Genomic DNA, 15,586 nt, shown 5'->3' on the forward strand with positions numbered 1-15,586 from the left:
GTCACTGTATAATCCTGCCTGTTCCTCCCTGTACTCTACTGCTGAGCTTCTCTAGGCTGCTGACAAAAGCAACAAAATCCTTGGTGACTTTTCCCCACAGTCTTTTCTTACCTTCTAGTAGTTGGAAAATAGTATTACCATTTGCTTCAAATCCTGGACTCTCAAAAAATATGTTGTTCTGTTAAATGCTGGTGCCCTTAAGCCACCCTGGACCTATCTCTAATCTTCAAGTCATCACTCAAACAAGAAAAAAATACCTCTCTTGTTCAGTATCAGTCTTTCAATATTTTGCATTGTCTTCACATCTGCTTCCTTGGTTGATGAAGCAGAACACAAAGGATACAAACAAGGACAAACTTACTGTTCTCTGAAGACTGATCTGGAAGTCACCTTTTCCTTTTTTTCCAGATCTGAACAGCAGCCTAACATTCTGTGTAATTAAGATTTCTTTCCCTTTCTGAGAACAGTAAAAGCAATCTGCATCTTTTGTGCAGCCCCACCCTCCAAAAAAGGTCTGAAGAGATCTCCTCAGGATGTTTGATATTAATTGTTGTAATTTAGGCCAATGCAAAGCCTGTGTCTCTTGGACCAGTGCATAAAATTAAGATGATGAACTAGCAATTTCAGGTTTTGTGATGAAGAAGCATTCCCTCAGTCACTAAAACCTGCAGACCAGAAATAACCAGAAAAATCTCAGCCAAACACTAGTGCAACAGAAAACAAGGCAGAAGAACAGCCCACACCTGCCTGTTTTATAGTTACACTCACTGTCTTGTGTTGTCTTGTTTTTTGTTTGTTTTTCATGCTATACCTTGTCTTCTAGATGAGTTTTTTTAATGAAAAATACTTATTAAAAAAAAATTAAAATATATTTTTCTGGAAATGCATGTGCCTCTCAAAAAATAATTCTTATGGAAAATTTTTAACTCAGCTTTTCTTGGTGCCTTACAAAGCTTTTAAAGAAGTATAATCCCTCTAGCAGCTAAAATAGGTCATCTATAGTTTATAAAATGTTGCGAATCCTAAATCACAGTTTTAGATAGAGAGCAAACTACTCCTAAAACTTGAAGGAATATTGAAACTTTCAAAGTGGGGCTTAAATGGCTTACAGTTCTCATGCTTTACCTCTGCAAATGGATTTTATTTTACTTTAATAGTTCTGACCTGAGTCAGTACTAGCACTGACAATACTGAAAATGGTACAAAATAATATGGAGTTAGCTGTACTGCAGCAACAAAATCTCTGCCCAGATGGTCTAAAAACTCTTGTTTTTAAGAAGTCTGAACAGCAAATGTAATGAGTTTGTTCACTTTAAATGTCATGTAACACAAATTGTATTACTAGAAATAACGTAGAAAGAGTTCAAAGAAAATGGAATGGACATGCTAAATTTGTGTAGGGACTTCCAAAGGTGGTTAAAGTGGAGTTCCTTCTAGCCATGCAGTTTCTTTGCTCTTGCCTCCTCATCTTTAAAAATAAATGTGCATTTTTATGTTAAACATTTTGATTATTTTTCTGATGTCAACCTCTTTAAAACTGACCACGAAGAACTACCCAAACATTTCAAAGAAATATGAATAATTCAGGCTGGCAGAGACCTCTCAAGGTCATCTGGTCCAACCCCCAGCTCAGAGCTGGGCCAACTTTGAAGTTGAATCCGGACTGAGATGCAGAGATGCAAATAAGTATCTTTTTCATGGCCTCAGTGATGATTAATTAGAAAAGAAGGAAAAGCATTTCACTGCTGGCTTCTCTACGAGAGAAAGGATATGAGGATTTAGAACAAATTCTTCAAGACACAAAGACAATAAAATGTTTCTATAGGGCATTTATATCGTGGACATAATTTGCACCATAGAATGATCATGCATTTACATTACAAAAGAAACAGGTCTGCATAGGATACTGTCTGCTCAAGGCTCCCCCAAAAGTTAAATCTCTCCTGTGATGGCTAATCTAACTTCCTTCTAATTGATGCTGCAGAATATCAGAGACTCCTACAACATTTCTGAAGTGCATGTTCTATAGAAAAAGTTGTAAAAAACCAAATATACTCTTACTTGCTAAAAATAAGAAGAGCAACAAAAACAAGATCTAGGCAGTTAGGATATTTAGTCTGTCGTGATACTTTGGCAAGGCTGCAGCCTGCCTAGAAAAGCTGTCAGCCCCAGGCAGTGAGCTGTTCTACAAAGGATGAGCAGTAGGTTGTGTTTTTTTTCTAAGAGAGCTCAACACCATTATAAACTCGGTCTGCAGTCAATGAACAGAAACTACAGAAGTAAACAAGAGCTATGATTGTTATGAAATAAATGCCTCTCAATGTGATTTTCAGAAATAAGCAAAGAATGTTTTAAATATTTACCTGATTAGTTTTGACTTTTGCATCCCCTACACAAAGGCATGAATTTAAATATTTTTTTGTTTAATCTTTATAAGCCTCCAGCTGAATTTTCATAGAATATAATTAAATTCATGTATCTAACTTTAGGTTACAATGCCAAAGTTGGGAGCACAGGCTTCTCATGTGGACAGAGAGAAACACCTCTCCAGGTTACACTGCACATTGAAGGTTTATGGATCTCCATATGCCATGCAGTGAATTTAGGGGTGTGATTCATCTGCGCAAATGAAAGTGGTTTCAGTGTAAATGGTGGTATCTGCACTAGGAACCCTGCCCTCTCCTTCCCCTGCAGCACGTGCACTTCAATGGCAGCTTCATGAATTGTGCTTCAGAGGTGTATTATTCTCTCTGGTAAAAATAGAGCACATGGTAAACTAGTTCATATGTAGATGTTTACAATATCCAGAGTATGGTGTAACGAAACCAACCATTACCCTGAAGATTAAGCAATTCTGGCAGATCCCTGAAGTTAGATGCAGTAAATCTTGACACAAAGATTTAACTTGCGCATCATGGACTCGAACTAGTTAATAAGAAGTCTGTGGGAACTGTGGTCAGACAGTATTACTATCCAAAGCAAACTGATCAATAAATGCACTTGCAGTTTTTGGTAAATTGCTGGATGAAAGAGATTGTTGTGTTTCCCCACATATGGAAGTTACATGAGCCTATTATTGAAGAGCTATCTGAAATAAGCAGGCACTGTCTGCTGGCTTTTATTTGTGCAGTACCTCATTTGCAGTTCAAATCACAATCATAGCTTCAAAAGCACAAAAACTACAAACAATAATGCAGTAGGAACTGACAGTCCCAAGAAAAAAATAAAGAGAGAAATACATATCTAGAAAGCACACTGTTTTGCAATATGAAACTTTGCTTCCAATAGTAAGACTGTGAGAAGCTGAGTATTCAGTGTAGCAAACAGTTTTAGATATCTTGCAAATTGGTTAAGCAAATGCAGTTTTCACAGGAATGGTTTTCACCTCAGGTGTTACCTTTTTGACATAAAAAAGAAAAGCGTGACAGATGAGTTTATGATCTAGTTTCCAGTTTCAGCTCTGGGTGGGTGCAATAGGAGAAAGAAGTTCAGCTGTGAAATGGACAGGATGTGGCAAAAAAATTGAGAAATTATGCCTAACAGGCTCACAGGAATTAGCTATTGGAAAACACATTTTGATGGTAAATTTATTTTTCATTCTTTCCCTGGCTTTCAGAGATATGCTCAATATCACTATGATTATTCATAGCTTGTAACACTTCAAACAATAGCTTAGCACAGAAAGGAAAACTATGGTCTTTGCAATATCAGCTTCTGTGGAACTAGGAGCTCACCATCATGTAGAATACACTACTCATAAAACAATAAAAAAGAATGAAAAGGGCAATTGTTTTGTTTAAAAATGGCAATACTAAGTTCAAGAAATTTCCTTTCAGGAAGGGCCAAATCTTTTATGACCTTGCATGAATCAAATTATCTCCTTTCCTTGTGTCCAAATTCTGTATCTTAACAGCAATACTCATCACTGTCATAGTAATGACTTCTTCCATATATGCTGTGATCTCTCCCTACACTAAAGAAGACAAATAGGCAGTTTCTTCTTCTTATCAAAATGTTATTGCTGCATAACTGAGAAGTTTCTTACCTTGCTGCTGTGCCGCTTTTTGCTCACTGAGGGAGAACCAGGCTGACCAGGGCTGGGAACAGCACTGGAGGCAGCAGAAGTGGTTCCAGAATGACCATGAGATCCCTTTTCCACTCCTGAGGAAGTAACCAGAGGCGACTGCTGTAGAGAAACCTTTTGGAGCTCTGCAGCCAGCTGCTTGGGATCAACCCCTGGGGACTTCGCTTTATCTACTGGATTAAAATAAAAGAGCTTTGTATTGATAACTGCTAGTACATTCAAATCCATCTCGCCATGGTACACGGAGATGTTCATGATCTTTACAAATTTTCATATCATCAGCTTGTGTACTTTGAAGATGCAAAAGACAATTAAAAAAAAAAAAAAAATTCTCCCCCACAACCTCAAAATCCCAGTTTCAATCTTTCTACTCAACATTTTGTAAGCTCATGTTACTTATCTCATAAGCTTTCTGAGAAGGTTATTCTCTAGCTGAGGAAAAACAGTCCTTGCTGATCATGCTAAATCATACCAGAGCAAATTACAGTTTTAAAGACTGGACTGTGCTAACTTTCACTGTTGGGAACTGGTCCAGTTTCACCTAAATATCTGAACTTCATTGTAACAAGCTTTAATATCAACCTTTTTTTTTAATCAACTGGACATTCAGTAGGACTGAATTCTGCTCCTGAGATAACTTACACAGAAATAAAAAAGAGCTCAAAACTTTAGTATTGCAAATTATTCAAAGCAGAATAAAATTAAAACTAATGCAGAGTAAAAGCCCTGATTCATCTTTCCTTATTACAAACACCTAAATGAGGCATCTGTGGTCAGAGTCTGACTGCCCTCCTTTTTGCCCCAGCAATGACTGGGGAGACTCTCTCTTCTCTTTATAGATGGCAATTTCCATTTAACAGAGACAAGAAGTCAAGTAAGTTTCATTTATGCCTTAAAGTGTGCAGAGTTAAAAGGATATTAGGCTCTGCTTGCTTCCCAGGTTCTCAGAAGTGTGAGAGGTTTAAGGCAAGATGTTAGCCTTATCCTGCCTCCCAGGATCTGTTTTGTTTTTCTTTCTAAAGGGAACGGAGATTGTACCTTTTCAAAGCACAGTCTGCAAAACCCTGGAGGTGATGGCAAGAAAAACTTGGGTGGGCAGTCAGAAGGGACTCTACAGAGTTGTTCCAACCAGAAACCACTAGAAGATTGCTGGATTAGGAGGAAGCATACTTGCAAGAATGGGGCAACTTACTTTTATTTCTGTTCTTTCTCATTTGGAGTTTTCTCCATTAATATAAATATTATGTATTCTAGATTCTAGCCTTTCAAAAAACATTTTTTGGTATCTATAAGTGATGTTTTTGATCTGCTCACTAAGAAGAAAACATGCGGGTAGCTCTGTCTCAAAGCTCTGTCAGACTCACTGTTCTTTTTCAATATTAATATCAATAACATCAATTTTTAACAAAAGGTAACTTGAAAGTAAGTATATTAACAGATGGGAAGAGTTACATGGTTAGAAAATGGAGGATTTAATCCTGGTAACTTCTGCCATGTCTGATAAAAAACAGGCCACAAAATCACTCAGAACAGACCCCTGAGAAGCTGAATAAAACCCTTTTAATTTGTGCTGAGGTTGCTGAAGAGCTGCATTACTAGTAAGATTGTGGATGCTGGTTCAAACTTAGATTAGATATGACTAATACCATGACTGAAGCCTGCAGTCACAGTATTAACTCAATAGAAGGGAATCCCCCTAAAAGCACTGCCACCTAAGAAGCCACATAAACATCAGGAAAAACTTCTGTGATTCTGTGATAACAAAACTTCACACAAAGTACTTCCTTTTGCAGCCCTGTATTCTAGTAAATACAATATTTTCTTTACTAACAACCTACCACAAGCCTTGTATTAAGCTAACCTAGGCCTTAAGACTTCCTTTGTTTTATCTGGACTTGCTCCAGTTTGCTGGGACCTTTGTTCTAGCTTGGCTGGTTGCAACAACCAAGTTACACTTCACCTTGTAAAATTGGTCAGTATAATGTCCATTCTTAATAATTTTGATATATAAAGGCACAACAGTAATCAAACTGTGTAGGCTGAGGTATTGCTGACTCCAGATTAATGATGCAGCTTATAGGAACACAAGCCTGGGGTGACAGCAGGGTGCTGCAAGGGTTGAGCACAGGACAATAGCTGAGGCCCCAGGGCTACCAGCAGCATGCTGGTCAGTTACTGACACTAATACAAACATGGGAGCTGGGCAAAATCCATTTTAGAGGGAACAGAAGGAACAAAAAACAAGAATCTATCACATGCAAAGTGTATGATATCCTGTCAAGCTGTATGCGGTGCAGAGCTGCTGACTGGTGAGGAAAGAGCAACGCATGAACCATGAAAGAAAACATACCAAAAAAAAAGGCCCCAAGCAGATCATGAAGTAGAGAGGAAGGAATTATCAATATCATCCATCTCCCAGCAAGGAGGAATCAAAAACTCTCACCACAAATATCAGACTCCTCCCAGCAAATTCGTCAGGACACCGTGGACTTGCTGCAGTGCTCCCAAAGTAAAAGCTTTGCCTGCAGGTCTCAGAGAAGCTGCCAAAGGGACACCAGTTTGCCACAGTTTTCTGTGTCATGTCCCAGTAAAGGGTGGCTAGCAGGAGGATTTTCTTGGATAGCAAATATTGGTGTTGATACTGAGATTTCCTTTGCATTAATTATATGTAGACTGTATCAGTATGGATTGAACTGGGCTAATAGTAATAATAACCAACAATAAATGCTTGGCTTTGTGTGGTCTCCTTTTTGCCCATGGCAAGATTTGGGATGTAATACCTGAGTTCATAATGCTAACACCCTAGATTATATCACATTTTCAGCTCCTACCCAGTCCTCCAATATCAAAGCAACAATTTATTGCTTACCTGCCTTTACTGGCTCATGCAGCTCCAGGTGCTGGGGATTGTCAGAGTCTGAGAGCATGTTCAGGTCCCTAAATAAAGTAATGAAAAGCCTGAGACAAAAGAAACTCTTTCCTCATACCCTCATTATTGTATTAAGTAGATAAATGAATAGTGGTTCATGACAGAAAGCAGCTCCCAAGAATGGCCCCTTCTTAGCTGATACATATTGGTAATGCTGTTAAAGAGCAGAGACGAAAAGGTTATTTTAAGGTGAAATCTTTAATGGATTGAATGCAAGTTTATACATTTCTTATGATGCTTAAATGACTTCCATCTAAAGGATGCAGATTTCAGTAAAAGACAAGTTAGTGGTAAATTACATTTTTTCCTAATCTCAGTAAATTCAGTGAATTGTATGTGTGTCAATGAGAAAACTGTGGCCTGATAATGGAGATACCGTTTACAAAAGCATAATTAACATCTGCCTCAGCTTATCTTTCCTTATGACTTTTAAAAGAACAAACGACCAAACAGACCTCCCACACTCACAGTGAATTCTTTCTAAATATTACATTGAAGTTTCATGCTAACAAAGGTTCCACCTTAACAACTATAAAATTAAAAAAAATAAAATAAGAATAAAAAAAGCCATGAAAAGCCAAAAAAATGGAAACAGAAAGATGGGGAAAAACTCACAGTCTTACACATATTTCTGCTTCCCCACTCTGTTGAAAAATAATGCTTTGGACTTCTTCATAAGTTCTCCCAGTCAAGGGAATGCCATTCCATTCCAGCACCTGCATTCCTAAGAAGGCAAAACAGCATGAGGTCACATGCTCAGATTTTGACAGAGGTATGAGATGGACTGCTTGGACAAGATTTGATGTGACTTTCAGTGAATGTTTAAATGGCACAACACATTAGCAAAGCCCTTTCACTTCATACAAGTTAGGCTGTTGATTTTTATTATCCCATCAGCTATAACTTACCTGCTGAAACAAGTCAGGAGATTAATTCCTTTCAGATTCAAGCCATACATGCACTCTCCACAGTCTGGGTTGCATAGTGTGGAAAAACTTTTGCAATATCCAAAACATGCACATCTACCAACATGGCAAGAAACCAAAACATTTTATATATCAGACATTTCCTGGTCAGCCATGGTCTTGGAAGATAACTGTTCCCTACAGTGGTACTTTGCTGTTAATAAGCTGAGCCTCAAAATGGAACCAAATTTGTGAATGTGATTTGGTAATACATTTTCTTTACTTTGTCACTTAAGAAAATACAAGACAAAGGTAGTCAAGTTCCCTGATTTTAAATGAAAAATGTACCTCCACATTTCAAAAATCAGCCTGCAAATATTCAGGGATAAATTTGTCTTCTATATCTTCTCTTATGAAAAAGTGATAAAACAGCTGAACATAATTCATTGTGGAAGATAGGAACAGAGCTGTGATAAACAGGCTGAAAAATTATCTCCTGTGTCTTCCAAGTATACCAGGACTGAGCCAGGAGACTCAGTATGGAGCAAGGTAGCACTATAATGAGGTTCTACGCTCAGTATTTGCAGAACCAATCCCTCTATAAATCATGTGAGGAGTATTGTATTGAGAAATCTTTTGGTTACAGTAAAATGCTTACAAAAAGCAAACTGTAGATTCTTATCTGGAAGTTTCAACTCAGGTTCTGAGAGCTGCATTCATAGTTTGAAGTAGTTAGTCATAAGGAGGACTCCAAAGACATTAACTTGTCACTAATGTACCAATCTCAAAAATCCAAGCCTCAGGCTCTAGAGGAAAAAAATGCTTAATGGGACAAGATATTGAATTCTTAATAGTCCACTAAAAGCAATGTATTACAAAACATCTGAAAACCACATCATCCACACAGCAAGGAAAACCACAAACACTTAGCTTGCTACCACTTACACAGAAAAAAACAAGTCTTCACCTGGGTCATATTTTTATTTCAAAATCCTTTGCTGTTGCATATAACAAATGGGAAAAATAATGAGATGAAATGTGGAGATAAACTTATTGAAAAACATGCTGCTAAATAAAGTATAATGAGAATTGTTAATGGAATAAAGCAGATGAAATTATTTTACAATTAAAGTATATAAGAAGTCTTTAACTTTTTATTGCAAAATATTCCATAGGATTCCTTGAATTAGGATTTGAAATATCAGATTTGTTCATAGCTTTTGTCAGAAAGAATGTGCCATTTTGTATGCAGCAGGTTACAGAGATACGAACTGTGTAGAATGATTAAAAAGTGATGCTCAGAAGGCAGTAAAGCCAGCTGTTTACTGCCAAAATAGATTTGTCTTTTTTTCCTAAAATTTAGCCCTTTTCATTGCTTTTGCTTGTTAGAGCAGATCTAGTTTTAAGCTCAATTAGAAGCCCTGGAATAAAGCAACAGTAATTATAAACAAATGCAGCTCCCCTGATTTTCTGCCATACAAATATACCAGCATGCACTCTGTCTTTAGAAGGCTTCTACAAAGGAAGGAACTGAAGTTATTTTTGTTTTCTTGTCAATGCAGACCCTCATAATTCTATTGTGGCATAGGATGTTGAGCATGATAGTATGAAATTCTTGAGTAAGCCTAGCCAAGCCACCACTTTTATGTATTGGCAATGAACAAAATTAGAAGTGGAAAGTTTTAGATATTTGAGAAACTGGTTAACAACCTTTTCTAAAAAAAAAATTAAATAAATAAAAAAATAAAATAATCCAGCCACTCTCTTAGGCACATCACATCCTGCCTGCATGGCTTCAGAAGAAAATTTACCAGGGAGCTACATGGCTATCATCAGCAACTTGCTTTAATTTAAAAGACTGGCAGGAAGAGCCTAGCTGAGTACTAATGCAGTGTTGGGGCCTGGAAATCAAGCCTCACTTCATTGGTGAGGGTTTCATTACTGAGTGCAATGGCACCTAAGTCACTTAGTTCATCAGCAAGGCCAAGCATGTGTGAACAAAGAAGCAAACCAAAACCAGTGGAATCTAAAAGCCTTGGCACACAGAGAGATCCATTTAAGCTGTCAGTATAGGATTATATTCTTTCTATTGGCTGCCTTGTGAATTCATAAGTAATTTAAACATGACTTAACTGATCTGAATGATAGCCCCAGGATCTAAGGAAGAAAAAATTAAGCAAGAAGCTGATTTCTCTTTTCTTAAGAAATAACTGCTAAAAACCGTTTGCTGGAAGAAAATAATTTTACAAAGCCAACTTTTAGGATGATTGTGATTCTCATGGGGAAAAAAAAAAGATAATAAACAATAATAAAGTTTTTTCACATAAAAAACAGTCACTCTCTGTAACTAGTCTTGGGTAGTCAGGAAATGTTACTCATGTTTCCAAAACTTCGTATGCTTCAAAGCACCAAAAAAAAACCAAACAGGAAGATGAGAAAACTTGCATTGCTCCATGACAACTCTGCTGACTGAAGGAAAACCAGTAATTGCACCGATAATCAAATCCATAATTTCTTATAGCATTTTTTATTTTTTTAAAATATTATTATTATTTTATCAAGATGGCTACATCCTGCATAGATGGTAAGCAAGGACTTATTTTCAGCAATACTGGCTCCCACTGTCAGCAGATCAGCTTTATCCATCAAGACCTCCTTCCTGCTCTATTAAGTGTGCTGACACACACAATTTTCTGTCTTTTTGGTATCTACTTTATGGTGACATTTAGAACCTGGAATCAGCAGAAGTTTGTCATTTTCCACTGATTACAATATGATTATTCCAGAAAGGAAAACTCATACATCCATACCTACCATGTAGATATCCACATTTAGCTAGATTAATACCATTATTTCCCTTAAAAAAGCATGCTACAGTCCTGCTGTATTGAAAAAGAAGCCTCTTGTGTTAATGCATTCTTTCATATATATCTGTTACTGGCCACAGCTGGAGACATTATAAAAATCTTAATGTACCTTTGCTCTGACACAGTATAGTCATTATGTTCTTCATAAGTACCAAGTAAATATCTCAAAGTCTCATGTATTTGTTATAGTTGCTGCTTACAGTGCTTAAACTAAGAGCTTGCTCCTGCAGGGCGGGTCAGTGTTTACACTGCAGAAGTAAGGAAGAGCTCACATTTTACCAAAAACTCTCATGGGAAGGAGAGGGTGGAATCTTACTCTATTGCATCATATTGCCATACCTAATACATACAGATTAGTGCTGTTCAAGATTGCCAGGCACTTTTTAGCAATGCATAAGCTGTTGAGTTTTATTATTTTGTTTAGGTATGAGTAGACCAATCATCTGTGAACTGATAACAATAAAACTTGGACATTGCAGAACTGATTTCCTTTTTCTGACATTTGGCCTACTCATTTAACAGCTTGTGAAATGGCAGTTAAGTAATGGTGGAACTTGAAATCTGCTTTTAACAGTGAGGAGTCAGAGACTACCAAGAAGTAGCTTCTATCAGCCCAGGGATGAGGGTACTTAAGTAAGTACCTGGGGATCATTCAGCATGCTTTGCTGATCTTGGAAGATCTGTGAAATTTTGTAGAAGATAATTTTTGGGTAGAACATTGTAACAATGTGAAAAAAAGAAGAGTTTGGGTTACAACCTAGGGCCAGATTTGAGATTACAACACCATATAAAATTTCTCAGGAGCCTGAGTAAACCTGTGTCTACATATTCTGTGTAAAATGGTTGCATTTTGCTTTATAATATATACTATGCTAATGTTTTATCCATATATACTGAAGGTCTGTGTATCAAAGAAAGCAGAACTAGCTGATTCTAGGGATATGAGATCTGCACTATGATGTCCATAAACTTTTCAATTTCATGAGTTAACTAATTTAGTCTAACTAAGGAATAATTGTTCCTTTTCTCTTTGAACTCCTGTACTTGAGTGGCTATATACTCAAACTATCTGTTTTTTTTTTTCATAAAGAGGAGAAATATTTAGCAACAATTAAGAAGTCTGCAATATCAAATGACCAGAAATTAGTTTCATGGATAATTTTGAAATCTGCTTACGTCTAAATGTAACAGCTTCTTTTAAAATCTTGGTTTACATTTTATTTTAAAAGTTAGATATAAATGTGTCCTGTATCATGTATCACAGAAACTTAAAGAAGAATAGTTAGTCTTTGTTCTCCTATATTTTAGGAGAGGTACTTTGATGTAGTTCCTTTGGGTAGACTCTGTCTTCATTAAGTAATTATTAATTAAACTAGTCAACTTTTATTATATTCCAAACTAAACTGAAAGATATTAGAACTGATATTGTTTTAATATTGTTTTAATATTGTTTTAATATTGTCTCTTTTAGGAGTTAGGATAACAAAAAGATACCTAAGAAAGACTTCTAAGAGAGTGATCAAAAAATACTACTATAGTCTTGATTAAAAAAATAAATTAATACCCTCAGTCTTTATAGTATTTCTTACCACTGAATATGCTGTACTATGGTGATACAGAACCCTATGATTATACAGAACACTCATATTGTTGCTTTTAATGGTTAAAAGTGAAAATTAGATATCATAGTTATGTCAAACATACTAACCTACAGGCATTTCAGGAGTGGATCTCATTAGTGCATACACAATCAATGTTCACAGCCAATGATTTGAGGTCTGTTTCTTCAGAGATGTTCAAAGACTGTGGCTGTGAACACTCCCTGCCAGGAATGCAGACACTGGTTCTCTTTCTACTCACACTAGTTTTAGGAATTCCATTAGCTTTACTTCTTACTTGCACTAATGTAAAACACTGATGTAAAAGCTCTTTTTTAAAAAACAAATTATTAGGTACTGACTGTACAATAGGTTTGGACTAGACTTTGCTATGTGTTTGTGTACACCAGGAGTGACACAGAAATTATAAATTTTACGTATATAAACATACATTTGAGGAGCTCTTACTCTGCTTGGGTGGCTCCTGTCAATAAATACATCCTTCATTCCTCCATCTGCATGATAAAGCTGTACTGTTTAGCTGACTGTGGTTGTATATATAACATTCTTTTTGTTAAAAAAGAAAAAAAATAAAATAAAATATGCAGACAGAACAGGTTATGGTATTAGAGTTTCTAATTGTCAGCTGGTAGACACAATATGTGTATCAGTTTCCACCAATCTTCCATTCTCCACATTTTCTGACCTCTGCAGATTCATCTTTAGGACATGAACTGATTGCATGATCAAAGTTTAAATTGAAAGGAATGTGAAAGTCATCAAAAGAATACTAAATTGAGCCATTGAACATCTCTTGAATGTCGTTCCCATTTCTAGCACAATATACACTGTTATAAAGTTCATCTTAGCCACTCTGCAACACTGTTATACTACAGAGTCTTCTCAGTGTACCCAAGATGCCTGAAAAGGGAGAGGTAAAAGTGACTCCTGTGTCAGGAGTTTGTAGTTCTAAAAAATCAGACTACATATGTATAAAAACTATTATTTTTCCATTTTTTAGAGTTTCGGAGATGCTCTGATAGTGTAATTAAAAAACATCTAGATATCACAATATTAGAATAGAGCCTCTGATATTCTTTACAATGCAAATTGCTAGGGCTTATTCTTTCCTTCTTGCATTGTTCATGCTTCCACAAAATAAACATTATTTTAAGTTGCATTTTTTACCAGTCCAATGCTCACACAGGGGAAGAAAATTGGACTCTCTAGACTAGCAGTTTCAATCACCAGAATGTGAATGTTAGTGTCTTTCTATTTCATAGAAGAATTAAAATTCAGAAACATGACTTTGAAATCCCAGAAAGTGCTATAAAAGTTAAATGTGTACTCAGAACAAAGAGAAATAATATCAACTTGCAGTCTGACATTCAACACTAAATTACTTTATGTGTTCTTCAGTTTTTGTTATTGTATTTATAAATCTTTCTGATGGTTAAAAATAGGTTGATGAGAGTCAATGTGTTAATGTATTTCCTTGTACTGCTGGGTATGAATCACACCAGAACTCATTATTTTTTTGTAGACAACATAACTTCCTCTCTCATTCATCATTTGCACCCAGGCTGAATATTTTCCATTATTACAGTAATTATTATATAGACAACCCTCACAATTCTTAAAAATTGATATGTTGTTCATGAAATAAAAATGATCTGATGGACCTGCCTATGCCTCATGGCTGCTACACTGCTACTATGAAAAGGCATTGATAACAGCACAGACAGAGCTAATTAACCTTGCATTTGGGGTGTACTTGGCAATTACAGGCAGCTTTACAGCACACCACCTACTGGTACAGCTGCAGTTATCAACTTAGCACTAAACACCTCTCCAAGTTAGTATGTCTTCCAATTTCTCTACATATTGGCACACAATTCTGCAGATCCCCCTTCAGTTTGACACATACTAGGGCAACAAGTGATGACATGGATGTATTTGTACTACCTGAATTGAAGCTCTTTGCAAGCTGAATGGAGATTAGAGTAAATATTTATGAAAATAACTGTTATATAAACTATAAATTGACACAGTTTTCACCACTATTCTACCCTCAAACATTGCATTATATTAGAGTTACAGAAATGATCAGTTATACCATGTTGAACAAAATGCTGTGGTGCATTGTATTATTCAGTGTTTTGAAAAATAAATGTTGTTCAAAACATACTGTTCACTGAAGCTGTAGAGCATAGTGTAGTTTCTTCACTTTCAGTAATGTCATATGAAAGATTCTGCCAGAGGGACAAGCTTCTTGTAGAGTTCTATTTAACTGAAAGTCTTAAATACTTCATTACCAGTTGTGTGTATTTAAAAACAAACAAACAAAAATAAACAAACAATCATCACTTTAAAAAGGAGTTTACTACAACTTCATATTTTTTCCAAAATTAGTAAAAACGTATTTATGGTAGAATGAAAAATTCTGCTTAATTCAAAGTCACCTAAAGATTTACCTAAACATCAGTTAACAATGAGGCTGCAAGAATTTTACTTTTCTGTCTCCTTTATAGGTGTTAAATACATAAACTCCCATAAACCCCCATTATTTTCATGGGAGTTTCATGTCAAGTGAGAATTTAGACTATTGTACCCCTGTCTGCTTTCTATATTTATCAATATTGCTGTATACAGAGTTCAGTGAGGGTTTTTTCAGTTTTCATTTTTGAGGAAACACTATTCTCATTTACATAAATACAGCCCTATTAGTCCAGCTTTTATCAGGTAAAACTGAGGATGGAGCAATATTTGGTTTTGAAAATTTCTTTTGGAGAGGCAAGAGGGACATGTCATGAGACACAGTTCTTGTGGAAGTTAGAGTGTGTGTCTGAAGGATCACTCAGTGTATTACTAAGTTTCTAGTCTCCTTAAGAGTAGAAATTACTACAGCAGACACGTCAAACAAAGTCTACATAAAACACTGTTCTACTGTCAAAACAATTAGACTCCAACCACAACTCAATTTAGATTAAAAGAAAACTGACATAACATATCAGTGTTAAAATGTCTTCTGTACTTTCAAATGCAGAAAAAGTTTTAATGCTCTATCTTCTACAGAGAAAGAGTAAAAGTACCCACACCTCATGCAGAAGACAATCCATTGGCTCCTGCTAAGACACCCATGGCCTGATCTTCCCTTTAGCAAGGTGGATCTCTGCCAAGACCAAGCTCAGAAGGATGGATCC

The 15,586-nt window shown here is 36.2% G+C and overlaps 1 protein-coding gene across 1 annotated transcript in view; it reads right to left on the reverse strand.

Moving 5' to 3' along the window:
• Window positions 1–15,586, reverse strand: part of PCLO (piccolo presynaptic cytomatrix protein) — a 333,240-nt gene that overhangs the window by 75,994 nt on the left and 241,660 nt on the right. Inside the window, exons 11-13 of the mRNA XM_010001252.1 lie at window positions 7,629–7,737; window positions 6,954–7,021; window positions 4,046–4,254 (exon numbers count right to left, since the gene is read on the reverse strand). Coding sequence (XP_009999554.1) covers window positions 4,046–4,254; window positions 6,954–7,021; window positions 7,629–7,737 — 386 coding nt within the window. The remainder of the gene's footprint in view (window positions 1–4,045; window positions 4,255–6,953; window positions 7,022–7,628; window positions 7,738–15,586) is intronic.

The sequence above is a fragment of the Chaetura pelagica genome, unplaced genomic scaffold, assembly GCF_000747805.2.
Source record: "Chaetura pelagica isolate M959 unplaced genomic scaffold, ChaPel_1.0 scaffold66, whole genome shotgun sequence".
Lineage (NCBI taxonomy): Eukaryota > Metazoa > Chordata > Aves > Apodiformes > Apodidae > Chaetura > Chaetura pelagica.